The sequence below is a fragment of the Oncorhynchus nerka genome, linkage group LG13 (assembly GCF_034236695.1).
Source record: "Oncorhynchus nerka isolate Pitt River linkage group LG13, Oner_Uvic_2.0, whole genome shotgun sequence".
NCBI lineage: Eukaryota > Metazoa > Chordata > Actinopteri > Salmoniformes > Salmonidae > Oncorhynchus > Oncorhynchus nerka.
The window spans coordinates 42,601,459-42,619,303 of record NC_088408.1 but is presented as its reverse complement, the minus strand read 5'-3'; the positions used below and the strand labels follow the sequence as shown (position 1 = coordinate 42,619,303).

At 41.7% G+C, this 17,845-nt stretch overlaps 1 protein-coding gene across 1 annotated transcript in view; it reads left to right on the top strand.

Moving 5' to 3' along the window:
- Positions 1-6,958: 6,958 nt before the first annotated feature.
- Positions 6,959-17,845, top strand: part of ctbs (chitobiase, di-N-acetyl-) — a 14,312-nt gene continuing 3,425 nt past the window's right edge. Inside the window, exons 1-5 of the mRNA XM_029677058.2 lie at positions 6,959-7,183; positions 8,757-8,895; positions 14,644-14,852; positions 15,419-15,590; positions 15,750-15,847. Of these exons, the coding sequence (XP_029532918.1) occupies positions 7,073-7,183; positions 8,757-8,895; positions 14,644-14,852; positions 15,419-15,590; positions 15,750-15,847 (729 nt within the window). The 5' untranslated portion in view covers positions 6,959-7,072. The remainder of the gene's footprint in view (positions 7,184-8,756; positions 8,896-14,643; positions 14,853-15,418; positions 15,591-15,749; positions 15,848-17,845) is intronic.

The following is a 17,845-nucleotide window of genomic DNA, read 5'->3' as shown; positions in this document are numbered from 1 at the left end:
ACTCACAAACTTCTACAGATGCACAATCGAGAGCATCTTGTCGGGCTGTATCACCGCATGGTACGGCAACTGCTCCGCCCACAACCGTAAGGCTCTCCAGAGGGTAGTGAGGTCTGCACAACGCATCACCGGGGGCAAACTACCTGCCCTCCAGGACACCTACACCACCCGATGTCACAGGAAGGCCATAAAGATCATCAAGGACAACAACCACCCGAGCCACTGCCTGTTCACCCAGCTATCATCCAGAAGGCAAGGTCAGTACAGGTGCATCAAAGCTGGGACCGAGAGTCTGAAAAACAGCTTCTATCTCAAGGCCATCAGACTGTTAAACAGCCACCACTAACATTGAGTGGCTGCTGCCAACACACTGACTCAACTCCAGCCACTTTAATAATGGGAATTGATGGGAATTGATGTAAAATATATCACTAGCCACTTTAAACAATGCTACTTAATATAATGTTTACATACCCTACATTATTCACCTCATATGTATACGTATATACTGTACTCTTTATCATCTACTGCATCTTTATGTAATACATGTATCACTAGCCACTTTAAACTATGCCACTTTGTTTACATACTCACCTCATATGTATATACTGTACTCGATACCATCTACTGCATCTTGCCCAGGCCGCTCTGTACCATCACCCATTCATATATCTTTATGTACATATTCTTTATCCCCTTACACTTGTGTGTATAAGGTAGTAGTTGTCACGAGTCCGATCGAGGGTGTTTCCCTTCCTCGGGCGGGTGGCGCTCGGCGGTCGTCGTCACCTGCCTATTAGCTGCCACTGATTGTTTTTCCTCCCCCTCCTTGTATGTTTAGTGGTAGCACCTGTTCATGTTTAATTAGTTTGTCTTTATTAGACAGCTGGCCCGCCTGGTTGTTGTGCGGGATTATTTCTATGTAACCTTCGGCTCTGTGTTAGAGGTACGTGTTAGTGCCTGGTCGTGATTTTTTCCATTGTACATTTTGATTCCCTGTGGTTGGGAACGTAACTTTTGTGAGCACCCTGTGGTGCGTTGGTGCTATTAAAAGACGCACAGCATTGAACTCTGTCTCCTGCATTTGACTCCACACCCACGACACCCGGAGCATTACAGTAGTTTTGGAATTGTTAGTTAGATTACTCGTTGGTTATTACTGCATTGTCGGACCTAGAAGCACAAGCATTTCCCTACACTCGCATTAACATCTGCTAAACATGTGTATGTGACATTTGATTTGGAAAGCTATGATTTTCAGAGTAGGGCACTGGTTAAAGGTGTCATCTCTAGCGTCTCGTTGCACATAGAGGCTGTGTGGTTTAGGGATAACATGCCATGAGTGGTAGACGCACGTTGCTTGACCCAAATTATATACTGAAAGGAGGAAAACGGAAAGAAGGAAGAAAGCCTATCGGTAGTATTGTTGTTTTGATTAAGTGGTTCTCCCGATTTGTGTAAAACTTGGGTATGTGAGATATGGGGTGAGACCGTATGAACAGAAGCCGTATGTATAGTGTTACAATTGTAAAAAGTTAGGACACATGGCAAGTGTTTGTCGAAGGAATAACTAGGTCGTAGTTGAAGAGTCGCTGTAATTGTGATGGAAATCACGTTTCCAGAGCGCACTGTAAGGATGAAGGAGGTGTCAGTAAATCAGACCTATCCAGCAAGTCTCCTATGTGGAGCCAATGAAAATAGGTGAATGAGTGAGTAGAGTTGAGATGGTAGTGGATGTCTCACTGCCTGCAGTGAATGCCATTCAGGAGAAGGCTCCCGAGTGGCACAGCGGTCTAAGGCACTGCATCTCTCATGCTAGAGGCGTCACTACAGACCCGGCTGTTTCACAACTGGCCGTGATCGGGTGTCCCATAGGGTGGCGCACAATTGGCCCAGTGTCGTCCAGGTTAGGGGAGGGGATGGCCGTCATTGTAAATAAGAATTTGTTCTTAACTTGACTTTTCTAGTTAAATGAAAGTTAAATAAAAAAGAAGGATCCCGACACGGAGTGAAGAAGGTGTTTATAGCATAACTGATCAATTGCACTAGTCAAACTTATACAAAATCTAAGAAGCTAGGCATCATTGTGAAGGCGGCAAAATTCTGTATCTCCAGGACTTTACAGCGGACAATGTTACAAGGAATACTGAATGAAGAGGTTCCCCTGTCCCAGGTTCCTGAACGTGTGTAGGGATCTGAATAGAGATTTAAATCAGCCTGAATGAGTGCAGTTTTAGTTTTAGTTTACCTTTGAATAGTATAAGTATATTTTTCACTTTCCCCTATTATTTTACTAAAGTCTTCACCCCATCCAGTAGGTGGCAGCATGCACCTATAACATTGTTTGCAGACTACCATAATACCATATAAGAACAAGAAGAAGAATAAGGAGGAGGAACGGAACAGAACAGAACAGAACAGAGAAAAAAAGCAAGTATGGGTAAGAGCCCTTTACTTGTGCTTGATCCGAAAATGTGGTCGGAGGCGTCGTATGGATGTTGTGACGCAATTGTGAAGCCTCCGGAGGCACGCAGTGGCCAAATTGAGATCAGTACCGCGTCGCCATGCGCCTCTCAAATGTTGTAATAATGCGGAGGGTTCAGTATAGCTCCGCATTGACATTATTTGTTGACGGTAGGTGAGGGCAGGTCCTGTATAAACACAAACTCTCTTCCTTCACAACAGCTTTATGCTGCTCGGCGAAGCGCAATAAGTATGAATGCCCTGACTTCTGCAGAGACAATATCCCCGTATATGCAGACGGTGGATTGACCATGCAACACCTTTTACTGCATAAGTGGAGTGTATCTGAAAGTGAGAGGATCAACAGCGATAGGCGTCACATCAGTGCTCTGTATTTGATTGTTTGAAAGTGGGCGTATCAACTGAAGTGGGAGGATCAACAGCGATAGGAGATTCACCTGCGTTCTGTAAGCTCTGTAATTGGTTAGATGGTTTTGATGGAGCGTGTTGTTTTTAGTTTCTTAACATGTTTTTATTGGTCAGTTCCCAACAAGACTGGGAGACCAAAAATGCCCTATTCTTGATAGAGAATCATACTGGGCCATTTGAATGTTAACACAAGAAACACAAATATCACTTATTGGTCTACCAGTTTTTCATTTATTACCAGTAAATCTTCATTATTGGGCCTCTAACTCATGAAGTCTCTTCAGCTATCTGATGACAATACAATTGTGTTTTGTGAATAAAGCTCATAATTACTATTGGGCATCAAACAGCCTACTGATTTTTCACATACCAATAAATCTATGTTTGATTATTTTAACTCATGGCATCTATTTAACTATTATCAGGCATCAAGGCAAGACCCAAATGCAGATGGTTGGAGTCTTGCAATGTTCATTAATCATTAAAAAACACTGGTTGACTTGGAAACATACAAGACAAATTGGCACAGAAAGACAGGAAACACAGAGATAAATACACTGGGGAAAACAAGACACCTAGAGGGGGTGGAGACAATAATGAGGACAGGTGAAACAGATCAGGGTGTGCCATCAGATGATGCCAATAAAATTGTGTTTGGCTCAATTGAATTATTCTTGTAGAATTGGGCAGCAAACCAGCTTAGAATGAAGTGTATTCTAGAAAAACTGTTAGCAATAAAATACATCACTAATATGACTCCCATCATAAAACCACTGTACACGACAGACGAAAATAAAATGGCAAATTAACTTAATGACTTCTACATAGTTTGACTGAGATTACTTATCTGCCAAAGGTGTTAACATGCGCAATGGCTGTGACCTCAAGTTAGAATTTAACGCTAGAGAGGCCACACAAGTCTTTAAGCATACAGGCAACAGGCCTGATGGCGTCTCTGCTTTGTGCAGAGGAACTTACACCAGCCTGGGTCTCTGTCTTTCAGAGGTCTGTATATTCCCACACACTTCCACCTCTAGAAGAAAGTGATCATCACCCCTCTTCCCCAAAAACCTTCTCCCAAAGAAAACAAAGACTGTAGATCTGTTCCTCTGACCTCCATTGTAATGAAGTATCTTAAACATATCATGGTGTGTAAGCTTCAGTCATACTAAACACACTTGACCGAGCACGCCCCCATTCTCATCGGCGTGGCATCGGCGTGGCTGTAATGGAGCAGGTTAAGAGCTTCACGTTTCTTGGCGTACGCATCACCAACAAACTAACATGGTCCAAGCACACCAAGACAGCCGTGAAGAGGGCACGAGAAAACCTATTGCCCCTCGGGAGACTGAAAAGATTTGGCATGGGTCCTCAGAGCCTCAAAAGTTTTCAAGCTGCACCATCGAGTGCATCCTGACGGGTTGCATCACTGCCTGGTATGGCAACTGCTTAGCGAACATTAGCTTGGTAAATTAAAGTCATGTTAATGTTAGATAGCAATAAAGAGCTAGTATTAAGTACACCAAAGACACAGATAAAAGTGAATGGCAAAATGTTTTGCTTAACTGAAATTCTTTACTGTCATCTCTACTAACCAAGACCATGACAAAGCCGCACTGAAAGTGTGAAACACAGCATACCAAGCAGCCCCGGATTTTGTGTTAAACGTCCTACAACAAAGCTTTCTTAGTATTCAACAAGCGTTCTCTGCCCTTAACCTTGTACTGAACACCTCCAAAACAAAGGTCATGTGGTTTGGTAAGAAGAATGTTGTTCTCCCCACCGGTATGATTACTACCTGTGAGGGTTTGGCGCTTGAGGTAGTCACCTCATACAAGTACTTGGGAGTATGGCTAGACGGTACACTGTCCTTCTCTCAGCACATATCAATGCTGCAGCCTAAGATTAAATCTAGATGGTTTCCTCTACCGCAATCACTCCTCTTTCACCCCAGCTGCCAAACTAACCCTGATTCAGATGACCATCCTACCCATGCTAGATTACGGAGATGTAATTTAGAGATCGGCAAGTAAGGGTGCTCTCGAGCGTCTAGATGCTCTTTACCATTTGGCTATCAGATTTGCCACCAATGCTCCTTATATGACACATCACTGCACTTTATACTTCTCTGTAAACTGGTCATCTCTGTATACCTGTCACAAGACCTACTGGTTTATGCTTATTTATAAAACTCTCTTAGGCCTCACTCCCCCCTATCTGAGATACCTACAGCAGCCCTCATCCTCCACATATAACACCCGTTCTGCCAGTCACATTCTGTTGAACGTCCCCAAACAGTGGCGACCCGTCATTGTGGGGCAGAGCCCCACATTTGAAGCTAAAAATAGATACACATTTTTTTTTAATTGTGGGGGGGTTGCCTGTTTTGCATGTTATTTTGGCATTAATATGTGTCACATATCAGTTTGCAAACAAATCCACATACAAACATGGTCTCTTTTTTGCTTTCTTGAGTAAGGCAGCTCCAAAATGCAGGTGCTACAGCCTAGCTTGGTGCATTCTTTGGTGGTTGGGCAGCCAGTGGAAAAATACGGAGCATAAGGGTTGGTAATGTTCTCTTGTTGTGCCGTGATTGGCTCAGTGTTCTGTCATTCATGGAGACACTACGTCACCGCCAAATCTACGGGTAGAGCTCGAGAATTCAACCCCCTTGGGTGCTGCCATAGAGTTACATTAGAAGTGCCCATCCTAGAAGGTTCAAAGTTATTGGCCATAGATAAAATAACATCAAATCATGTTATATCTACAGTAGATTTGATTAGACTGATCATGTCAACATTATACTTTCAAAATCTTAGCTGGCAGTCATCATCATGAAGTCGAAAATCTACTGGCAAATCCTTTTTAAACCCTTGTCATTTGAAGAGAAATAATGACGAGAAATTATAGATAAAACTTATCGGTGCTCATTGGCCATTGGACATAAAGATTACACAACACGTTGGATATCGCAAATTCAACAATGAAGTAAGCAGTGGCTAACTGCAAGCACTGCAAAGCAATCACTAGCCTGCTATTCAGTGGAGTGGCTGTGTGGTCCCAAGTCTCAGTTTAGGGGTCTCTTTTTCAAGCTTAAAATTATACAAATGATTCCAGGCTGTATCACAACCGGCCGTGATTGGGAGTCCCATAGGGCAGCGCACAATTGGCCCTGCATCGTCTGGGGTTAGCCGTCATTGTAAATAAGACTTTGTTCTTAACTGACTTGCCTAGTTAAATAAAGGTTAAATATATATATTTTTTAATTCAACATTGGCCAATCTAGCATTATTTCTCTCATGCTCAATACAACTGTTAACCTGGAACTGGGAAATCTGACTTCAGTGAGTTCAAAACAACTGGGAACTCAGGAAAAAACTAGCTCCGACTGGGAAAATACATTTTGAATGGTCATCCGATTTGGAATTGTTGTTGTTTTTCCGAGTTCCCAGTTGTCTTGAAAGCACCATAAATCCAGGGAATGCCAGACTGGAACGAGCTGCAAAAAAACACTCAAATTGGACAGTTTTATCCTCATCTCTTCATTCAAAGACTCAATCATGGACACTCTTACTGACAGTTGTGGCTGCTTTGTGTGATGTATTGTTGTCTCTACCTCCTTTGTGCTGTTGTCTGTGCCCAATAATGTTTGCACCATGTTCTGTGCTACTACCATCTTTTCATGTGGTGCTGCCATGCTATGTTGTTGTCTTAGGTCTCTCTTTGTGTAGTGTTGTTCTGTCTCTCTTGTCATGATGTGTGTTTTGTCCTATATTTACATTTTTAATCCCAGCCCCCATTCCCGCAGGAGGCCTTTTGCCTTTTGGTAGGCCTTCATTGTAAATAAGAATTTGTTCTGAACTGACTTGCCTAGCTAACTAAAGGTTAAGTTAAAAAATACATCAAATAAAAGCCACGCAAAACGTCCTTGTGTGACAACAAATGTGCCCAATTAGCTGATTCGCTTGACATGCGCCCACTTTCAGAGACACTCCATGTACGCATAGCATTTAGCCATGACACACACTAAAAGGCGGTGCCTGGCGCTATCGTCATGTGATATTAGATATATCACGCTAAGCAACGTAAGACCTTCCGTCGAAGAGATATTGACGCGCAAACTCCGGATATCAAACCAAAAAACTATTTTGTGCGAAACCTTACCCAACTGTTGTCAACAATGTGGCAGTTTTTGTTTCTGACGCTGGTTAGCGTATGTTGCAAGGCAGAAGATTGTCCATGCGAGATCCAGGAACTCTGTCAACAAATTCGCGATGAGAAGGACTTTGAGGTAACGTTAGCATGACCGGTTTAGCAGAAATGTAGCCCGCCATGCTGCTGTTAAAACAGGGTAGCATAATAAACGATGGAATTACTTGAGAGTTTAGGCTGACAGCCCCATAAAATGTGACACTAAACCCTGACATTTGGGTGAAGTCGTGGGTGAGCGTACACTGACAAACTAGGCTAATGGCAAGGCCCCGACATTTTTGAGATGGCTCTTACAAAACATAAAGTGGATGGTTGTGTACACATATTTTACTGCAAGTGGTTAAATTGATAGATATTGTGACATACACCCTAAACGCAAAAAGTGCAGAATAACGACTGGCTGGAGGGATGGGCCGCATACATTTGTGTAATCCAATATTGCAAGCTCTGCTATTGTTACAATTTGTAATACAAGTAGTCCGTTGTCAGTTTTACATACCCTAATGCTGTTTGTTTGTATCGTAATGCATCTTGGAAATATAGAATTGTAAACACAGATACAATAGGTGGACACGACAACTATGAATATGGATGATAAATGTAAGCTTTTTTTTGTTTTTGTAGCTGATTAATAGCCGTAGTCACAAGCCACACTTGCTCTCATTCAGTGCTGAATCGTCCTGCCTGACAAATGCATAATGTTGAAAATGTTTTTAATGTTGTGGCTTGTGTAATCTGCTCTAAATGGGTTTAGACATTGGAATTAGATTTTTTTGGGGTCCAAGTTTCCTTGAGGGATGTTGTATCTTTAGCCCTACTGTTGTAATAAAGTCAGGTCCACCACAGATTATTTTTGAGACCACCATGGATTTAGCTTCAAATCCAATATTGTGTCTAAAATCCAATATGTCTGCAATAAGTCAAATGTTATTGGTTGCATAAACATATTTAGCAGATTTTATTGCGGGTGTAGCGAAATGCTTGTGTTCCTATCTCCAACATTGTAGTAATATTTAACAATTCACAAGAATGGAATTAATTAATATATAATATTAGGACGAGGAATGTCGGAGTCTGGAGTATAAATACGGTATGTAAATGTGATGGGATGTATAGACATTATGGACACTGTGGATAGAATATTGTGTATATATACAGCAATAGTTGAATAGGATGGCCTTGACTAGAATACACTACAGTGGGGCAAAAAAGTATTTAGTCAGCCACCAATTGTGCAAGTTCTCCCACTAAAAAAGATGAGAGAGGCCTGTAATTTTTATCATAGGTACACTTCAACTATGACAGACAAAATGAGAAAAAAAATCCAGAAAATCACATTGTAGGATTTCTTATGATTTTATTTGCAAATTATGGTGGAAAATAAGTATTTGGTCAATAACAAAAGTTTCTCTCAATACTTTGTTATATACCCTTTGTTGGCAATGACAGAGGTCAAACGTTTTCTGAAATCAGAAAAACATTATTATTAAAGTGACCAGTGTTCTGTTTTTAGTGACCAGTATTGATTCATTTGATATGAATGAAATCGTGAAAATATGTTTGTCTAGCCTAGATTCAGTAAAAAAAAAAAGTAGTTGACACGACAAGAGGCTTTAGAATTCATCACCTGCCACTGGTCTCTTTGTTTTCAGGTGTTTGTGTTTGATGTGGGCAAGAAAGCATGGAAGTCATATGATTGGGGAAAAGTGACAACTGTTGCTGCATTTGGGAAATATGATGCTGAACTCATGTGCCACGCCCATTCAAAAGGAGCACGGCTAGTCCTGAAAGGTAAGGTTAGGCATCTCAACTAGAGGTCGACCGATTAATCGAAATGGCCGATTTAATTTGGACTGCTTTGAAAACTTGAAATCGGTATTTTTGGACACCGATTTAGCCCATTTAAAAAATATGTATATATATATATATATATATATATATATTTTATTTTTTATTAACACCTTTTTATTTAATCTTTATTTAACTCGTCAAGTCACTTGCCTAGGAACGGTTTAAACCAAATTGAACATGTTTCATTATTTATTTGAGGCTAAATTGATTTTATTTATGTATTATATTAAGTTAAAATAAGTGTTAATTCAGTATTGTTGTAATTGTCATTATTACAACAAAAAAAAAAATCGGCCGATTTAATCGGTGTCAGCATTTTTGGCCCGCCAATAATCGGTATCGGTGTTGAAAAATCATAATCGGCCGACCTCGCATCTCAACCATATGCCAGTGTGCACTTGATCACCTCCATACATGGATTTGAAAGGATATTACTGGTATTTGAAAACAACCTAGCCCAGGCTTCCTCAACTGGCAGATTTTATTTGGTTCCCCAAGTTTTCTGGGCAAAAAAATGTGTAATTTTTATTGTTGGACATAATACAGTGAAAACACCAGCAAAGCTCCAATTCATATACAGTGCATTCGGAAAGTATTCAGACCCCTTTTCCCACATTTTGTTGCCTTTGTTACCACTCAGGGATTTCACCATGAGGCCAATGGTGACTTTAAAACGGGTAAAGAGTTGAATGGCTGTGATAGGAGAGAAGTGAGGATGGATCACTAACATTGTAGTTATGACAGAGTCATTTGACTCTAGTCATAACTACAGAGTGAAATGACAGAGTGAAAAGAAGGAAGCCGGTACAGAATAAAAATATTCAAAAACATGCATCCTGTTTGCAATAAGGCACTAATGTAGAACTGGCAAAGAAATTAATGTCTTAAATACAAAGTCTTATGTTTGGGGAAAATCACAACACATTACTGAGTGTACCACACTTCATATTTTCAAACATAGTGGTGGCTGCATCGTTATGTGTATGCTTGTCATCGGCAAGGACTAGAGTTTTATAGGATAAAAAGAAACGGAATAGACCTAAGTGTAAGGATTTAATTATTGGAGTACATCAATAAAAGGGAACCAGGGTTTTGGAGTTCTCACAGTATCTTGGTTTATTGACTCTTCAGTTTTCATGAACTCTGTTGTTAAGCTTTGTTTTATGAATAAAACATTTTGAGTTGGTAATAATTGTAATCACAATACTGTGGGTCCCTTTTTACACAAAAAAACATATTTTTACAATTCAAAATTGCAACCAAATGAATGTTTTATTGTATACAAATATGCATACTTTTTGTATAGCACAGAAAATAGTCACCAAGAAAATATTTAACCAAAATCCTCTACACCGAGTGTGACTTAACCTATAGAACCGGTTCCGTAAACCATACAAAAAAAAATTATAATTTTGCTTTCGCAAAAATAATTTAAAGCTCTTTCCTTTACAGACGAAATATAGAAAATAACTTTATGACAGTAAAATTCCCTCTTTAAGACCTTAATCCACATAAACAAACATTTGTTAAGAAAAAAAATACTACAAATGAACTCCTTTTAGACAGTACAGACTTGTCACAGCAAAACTTGTGAGCACCAAAACTGTCAATGTCACCTCAAGCCCACTTGATCACTTTATGGCTATTAACAATGTCTGTCCTCTAATGAGAATGTTCTTCTCTTAGTCACTACAAACATTAATTTGGGAGCTCCAGAGTGGCGCAGCGGTCCAAGGCACTGCATTTCAGTGCAAGAGGCGTCACTACAGTCCCTAGTTCGAATCCAGGCTGTATCACATTCGGCCGTGATTTGGAGTCCCATAGGGCGGTGCCCAGCGTCGTCCGGGGTAGGCCGTCATTGTAAATAATCATTTGTTCTTAATTAACTGACTTGCCTAGTGAAATAAAGGTTGTCCCTTGACAACTTTTAGGGTCCCTCCAAAGTGCTGCTAGCATTTAGCTATTGTTTTAGCATTAGCTAGTATCTTCATGTTACTAGAATTTTCTTCTTAGAATATCAAATCCAATCCTCTCCAAATAGCATTAGTTACAGTACCAGTCCAAAGTTTGGATACACCTACTCATTCAAGCGTTTTTTCTACATTGTAGAATAATAGTGAAGACATCAACTATGAAATAATACATGGAATCATGTAGTAACCAAAAAAGTGTTTCACTTTTCTTATATTTGAGATTCTTCAAAGTAGCCACCATTTGACTTGACAGCTGTGGTAGCAATTCTATAGGAAGAGAGAATGCAGATTCTTTCAAAAAAACACTTTATTATAAGATTTGCAAAAATGGAGAATCAACTATCCACTCAACAGTGCATAGTTGAAGAGCTCAACGAACAGTGCCGGTTCAATGCTTTTATAGAGAAGCACATCATTGTTGTATAGGTGGCAGTCAGCAGATACTGTGAAAGGCAATTAGTCTGTGCAGATTTAAGATGGCATGAGGTTGATAGCCCGAGGGCTCAACCGTATAACTGCATTCACAACAACAAATACTATATTGTGCTCCTTTCTGCAAGTTTCTGTAGATGGTAAACCCACGGGATGTCCCATCTTGCGGTCGCACACAAACGGACCGTGGCTATACGCGCAGTCTTATTACTAAGTCCCACAAAGACAAGTTTGTATCAGGTTAGAAAAAACATGTATAACAAGACAATTCTTTAAACAGTAAAACATGGGCTAGCATGAATAATTATAATTTTCCACAACACAGCTTTGTACACTCTTTGCATTCTCTCAACCAGCTCCATGAGGTAGTCACCTGGAATGCATTTAAATTAACAGGTGTGCCTTGTGAAGTTAATTTGTGGAATTTATTTTCTTAATGCGTTTGTGCCAATCAGTTGTGTTGTGACTAGGTAGGGGTGGTATACAGAACATTGCCCTATTTGGTTAAAGACCAAGTCCATATTATGGCAAGAACAGCTCAAATAAGCAAAGAGAAACAGCAGTCCATCATTACTGTAAGACATGAAGGTCAGTCAATCCGAAAATTTCAAGAACTTTGAAAGTTTCTTCAAGTGCAGTCGATAAAACCATCAAACGCTGCGATGAAACTGTCTCTCATGAGGACCGCCACAGGAATGGAAGACCAAGAGTTACCTCTGCTGGTTGGTTCCAACCGTTGTGTCTTTGTGACAGAGAGCAGGTGAACAGATTATCTCTGCGTTCCCACCGTGAAGCATGGAGGTGGGGGTGCTTTGCTGGTGACAATGTCTATTTTGAATTCAAGACACACTTGACCAGCATGGATACCACAGCATTCTGCAGCGATACGCCATTCCATCCAGTTTGCGCTTAGTGGGATTATCAACAGGACAATGACCCCCCCCCCCCCTCTCCCTCCAAGCTGTGTAAGGGCTATTTAACCAAGAAGGAGAGCGATGGAGTGCTGCATCAGATGACCTGGACTCCACAATCACCTGACCTCAACCCAATTGAGATGGTTTGGGATGAGTTGGACCGGGGAGTGAAGGAAAAGCAGCCAACAAGTGCTCAGCATATGTGAACCTTGAGAGAATGCCAAGAGTGTGCAAAGCCATCATCAAGGCAAAGGGTGGCCACTTTGAAGAATCTCAAATATAAATATACACTGCTCAAAAAAATAAAGGGAACACTAAAATAACACATCCTAGATCTGAATGAATGAAATATTCTTATTAAATACTTTTTTCTTTACATAGTTGAACGTGCTGACAACAAAATCACACAAAAATTATCAATGGAAATCAAATTTATCAACCCATGGAGGTCTGGATTTGGAGTCACACTCAAAATTAAAGTGGAAAACCACACTACAGGCTGAGCCAACTTTGATGTAATGTCCTTAAAACAAGTCAAAATGAGGCTCAGTAGTGTGTGTGGCCTCCACGTGCCTGTATGACCTCCCTACAACGCCTGGGCATGCTCCTGATGAGGAGGCAGATGGTCTCCTGAGGGATCTCCTCTCAGACCTGGACTAAAGCGTCCGCCAACTCCTGGACAGTCTGTGGTGCAACGTGGCGTTGGTGGATGGAGCGAGACATGATGTCCCAGATGTGCTCAATTGGATTCAGGTCTGGGGAACGGGCAGGCCAGTCCATAGCATCAATGCCTTCCTCTTGCAGGAACTGCTGACACACTCCAGCCACATGAGGTCTAGCATTGTCTTTCATTAGGAGGAACCCAGGGCCAACCACACCAGCATATGGTCTCACAAGGGGTCTGAGGATCTCATCTCGGTACCTAATGGCAGTCAGGCTACCTCTGGCGAGCACATGGAGGGCTGTGCTGCCCCCCAAAGAAATGCCACCCCACACCATTACTGACCCACCGCCAAACCGGTCATGCTGGAGGATGTTGCAGGCAGCAGAACGTTCTCCACGGCGTCTCCAGACTGTCACGGCTGTCACATGTGCTCAGTGTGAACCTGCTTTCATCTGTGAAGAGCACAGGGCACCAGTGGCGAATTTGCCAATCTTGGTGTTCTCTGGCAAATGCCAAAAGTCCTGCACGGTGTTGGGCTGTAAGCACAACCCCCACCTGTGGACATTGGGCCCTCATACCACCCTCATGGAGTCTGTTTCTGACCATTTGAGCAGACACATGCACATTTGTGGCCTGCTGGAGGTCATTTTGCAGGGCTCTGGCAGTGCTCCTCCTGCTCCTCCTTGCACAAAGGCGGAGGTAGCGGTCCTGCTGCTGGGTTGTTGCCCTCCTACGGCCTCCTCCACGTCTCCTGATGTACTGGCCTGTCTCCTGGTAGCGCCTCCATGCTCTGGACACTACGCTGACAGACACCGCAAACCTTCTTGCCACCGCTCGCATTGATGTTCCATCCTGGATGAGCTGCATTACCCGAGCCACTTGTGTGGGTTGTAGACTCCGTCTCATGCTACCACTAGAGTGAAAGCACCGCCAGCATTCAAAAGTGACCAAAACATCAGCCAGGAAGCATAGGAACTGAGAACCTGCAGAACCACTCCTTTATTGGGGGTGTCTTGCTCATTGCCTATAATTTCCACCTGTTGTCTATTCCATTTGCACAACAGCGTGTGAAATTTATTGTCAATCAGTGTTGCTTCCTAAGTGGACAGTTTGATTTCACAGAAGTGTGATTGACTTGGAGTTACATTGTGTTTAAGTGTTCCCTTTATTTTTTTGAGCAGTGTATTTTGATTTGTTTAACACCTTTTTTGGTTACCACATGATTCAGTATGTGTTATTTCATAGTGTTGATCTCTTCACTATTATTCTACAATGTAGAAAATAGTAAAAATAGAGAAACACTTTAATTAGTAGGTGTGTCCAAACTTGTGAGTGGTTCTGTACATTCTACACGATTCTGTGCTTCCAACTTTGTGGCAACAGTTTGGGGAAGAGCCCTGACCTTAACCCCATCGAACACCTTTTGTGATGAATTGGAATGCCTTCTGCGAGCCAGGCCTAATCAGAATTGAGTGATGTCCCTCAACTACAAAATTAGCCATATTGGGAAAAAAATTATTACTACAAAAAAATTGCTTTTGCCTTTAAAAAAAATTGCTTCTTGCAATAGTCATTTGGAACATTGTGGTAAAATTGACATTTGAATTCATCAAAATATTTCTATATATCGCCTAGCCCTAGATGAGCCTTCCATGTGCACTAATCCTAAATGCATTTGTCAGTGTTGTATATTTCTTTACTGTAGGTGATGTGTCTATCCCTGAAATGGTGGACCCTGCCAACAGGACAGCATGGATCACAAGCAAAGTGGACTTGGCAAAGAGGCAGTTTATGGATGGCATCAACATAGACATTGAGCAAGAGGTGGCCGACTCCTCCCCAGAGTACTACACCTTGACAGCACTCGTCAAAGAGACCACTGAGGCCTTTCATAGAGAGATCCCAGGTTCCCAGGTGAATACAATAGTGTATCCTAGTCATGCCAGACCAATAACTTGGGGTGTAGGAGATATGTTGCCGTGTAGGCTAATTACGCTCTGATTCACGAATGAAAGCGGGCCACATTCACAATTTTGGTTTAAAAGTAAATTGATTAATCCAACCTTACAATCTGCATACTTAAGCTTTTTTGGGTGTCACAACTGAAAACACTCATTTAGGCACCAAACAGAAGAAAATGAACTGAAACAGGAAGGGACTACATGAAATTCTCCAATAAGAAACGCTTGTTTTCGTTTTACTACGATGTGCCCTAATGCAGGGGTTTTCAAACCTCTCCTTGGGGACCCCCAGCCATTCCATGTATTTGAACTATTCCAGAGCTAGCACACCTTATTCAACTTGTCAACTAATTATCAAAACTTTGATTAGGTTCATCAGATGATCTAGTTCAGGGCTACAACAATAGTGTGGATTGTCTGGGGGTACCAGATGAGATATTTCAAAACCACTGCCCTAAGGAATAGGACCCAGCTTCCTCCGTGCCCTTAACTTACCCTCTTCTCCTGACTCGTTCTCAGGTGTCATTTGATGTTGCCTGGTCGCCCAAGTGTATAGACGGGCGCTGCTACGACTACGCCGCCATTGCCGAGTCCTGCGACCTGCTATTTGTGATGTCATATGATGAGCAGAGTCAAATATGGGGCGATTGTGTTGCGATGGCAAATGCTCCATTCAATCAGACACAGTCAGGTAAGTAATTTGTGGAGAAGGACCTCTAGAAGCCCAAACCAGAAGCCATTTTATTGCAGTTATTTGACTTAAAGCTAAAAACTACGGATCCCTAGCCACTACTTGTCATGCTGAACAGACTAATCCTAACCTGCTATGGCCTTCTGTCTTTTATTCCAGCGTATGACCAATATTTGGCGATGAAGATAGATCCAAAGAAGCTTGTGATGGGAGTACCATGGTATGGCTATGATTACCCTTGTCTCGACTTCTCCCAGGTAAATACTCCAAAATTGAACTTCTCAACTTTACTGGAGTGTATGCCCTGTTAGTTTACACTATCAATGTTTTCCTCTACTGTGGGGATTATGATCAAATCAACATATTAGCCACTTTTCAATGCACAATACCGTAACAAATCTAACTATGCAAGACAGTCTGTGATTTTGGCAGAGCGCATCATCTGAGGATGCTATTGCATTCACAGGCACGAGCGATCGCAAGTAGATGCGCTTGTTTTTGAGATCAGGGCCTCATGTAGCCACGTGTGCACATTTATTCATATTCTTTGCTAGTTAGTGAGGTTATTAGCCCAGTTATACCTTATTTCTGGTCAGCAATGGGGAGTGATTGCTTCCTACAAGAGCACAAAACATGTACATTTCTAGCCATCTTTGGAAATCGAGTCAGGTAAATAGCTTTTTTATGTCTTAAAGAGGCAGTGTTATATTTTGAGACAAACTTGAATAATCTAAGAAGCCGATAGGTAGAGGGTAGCATACATTTTGTCAGGATGTTCTCTAAAGTCTCATGGATTGTAGACCTACATTGAACACGTTGGATGCTACTTACTGTAGGCTGTATCATGGAACAGTTTATTTCAATAGCTATTTTCATGTTAAAATATTACAGGATGCATTTTCTCTGTTTTTGATGTTAGGCTACTCTGGTAGGCCTACATTATGATCAAATAGCCACAGTAGCCTTCTTGGCCACTGTTAAAACGTTTAACTTAAAGCAGGTACAGCCTTAGTGTTCACAGTAAACACGTGCCAGAAGTTGCACAGAATGTACTTTCAAGTTTGCGCTTAGTGCCCTCAAAGTATTCACACCCCTTGGCTTTTTCCACATTTTGTTACAGCCTGAATTTAAAAATAATTCCATTTAGAGGTTTTTTTTGTCACTGGCTACACAATACCCCTTAATGTCAAAGTGGAATTAGTGCATTCGAAAAGTATTCAGACCCCTTCCCTTTTTCCACATTGTTAGGTTACAGCCTTATTCTAAAATGGATTAAATAAACGAAATCCCTCATCAATCTACACACAATACCTCATAATGACAAATCAAAACATGTTTTAGAAGTGTTAGCTAATATAGGTATTCAGACACTTTGTTATGAGACTTAAAATTGAGCTCCAGTGCATCCTGTTACCATTGATCATCCTTGAGATGTTTTTACAACTTGATTGGTGTCCACCTGTGGTAAATTCAATTGATTGGACATGATTTGGAAAGGCGCACACCTGTCTATCATTCTTAAATGGAAGATGTTTCGGAACCACCAAGCCTCTTCCTAGAGCTGGCCACCAGGCCAAACTGAGCAGTCGGGGGAGCTGGTTACTCTGACAGAGCTCCAGAGTTCCTCTGTGGAGATGGGAGAACCTTCCAGAAGGACAACCATCTCTGCAGCACTCCACCAATCAGGCCTTTATGGTAGTGGCCAGACAGAAGCCACTCCTCAGTAAAATGCACATGACTCTGGCCATGAGAAACATTCTCTGGTTTGATGAAACCAAGATTAAACCCTTCTAACCTGAAATAAACATTGGCACCATCCCTACGGTGATGCATGGTGGTGGCAGCATCATGCTGTGAGGATGTTTTTCAGCGGCGGGGACTGGGAGACTAGTCAGGATCGAGGGAAAGAGGAACGGAGCAAAGTACAGAAGTGATCCTTGATGAAAACCTGCTCCAGACCACTCAGGACCTCAGACTGGGGCAAATGTTCACCTTCCAACGGGACAATGACCTTAAGCACACAACCTGACAGAGCTTGAGAGGATCTGCAGACAAGAATGGGAGAAACTCCCCAAATATAGGTGTGCCAAGCTTGCAGCGCCATACCCAAGGAGACTCGAGGGTGTAATCACTGCCAATGGGGTTTCAACAAAGTACTGAGTAAAGGGTCTGACTATATATTAGTAATGAATTTTGTCACAATTATGGGGTATTGTGTGTAGATGGATGGATAAAACTATCGATTTTAGAATAAG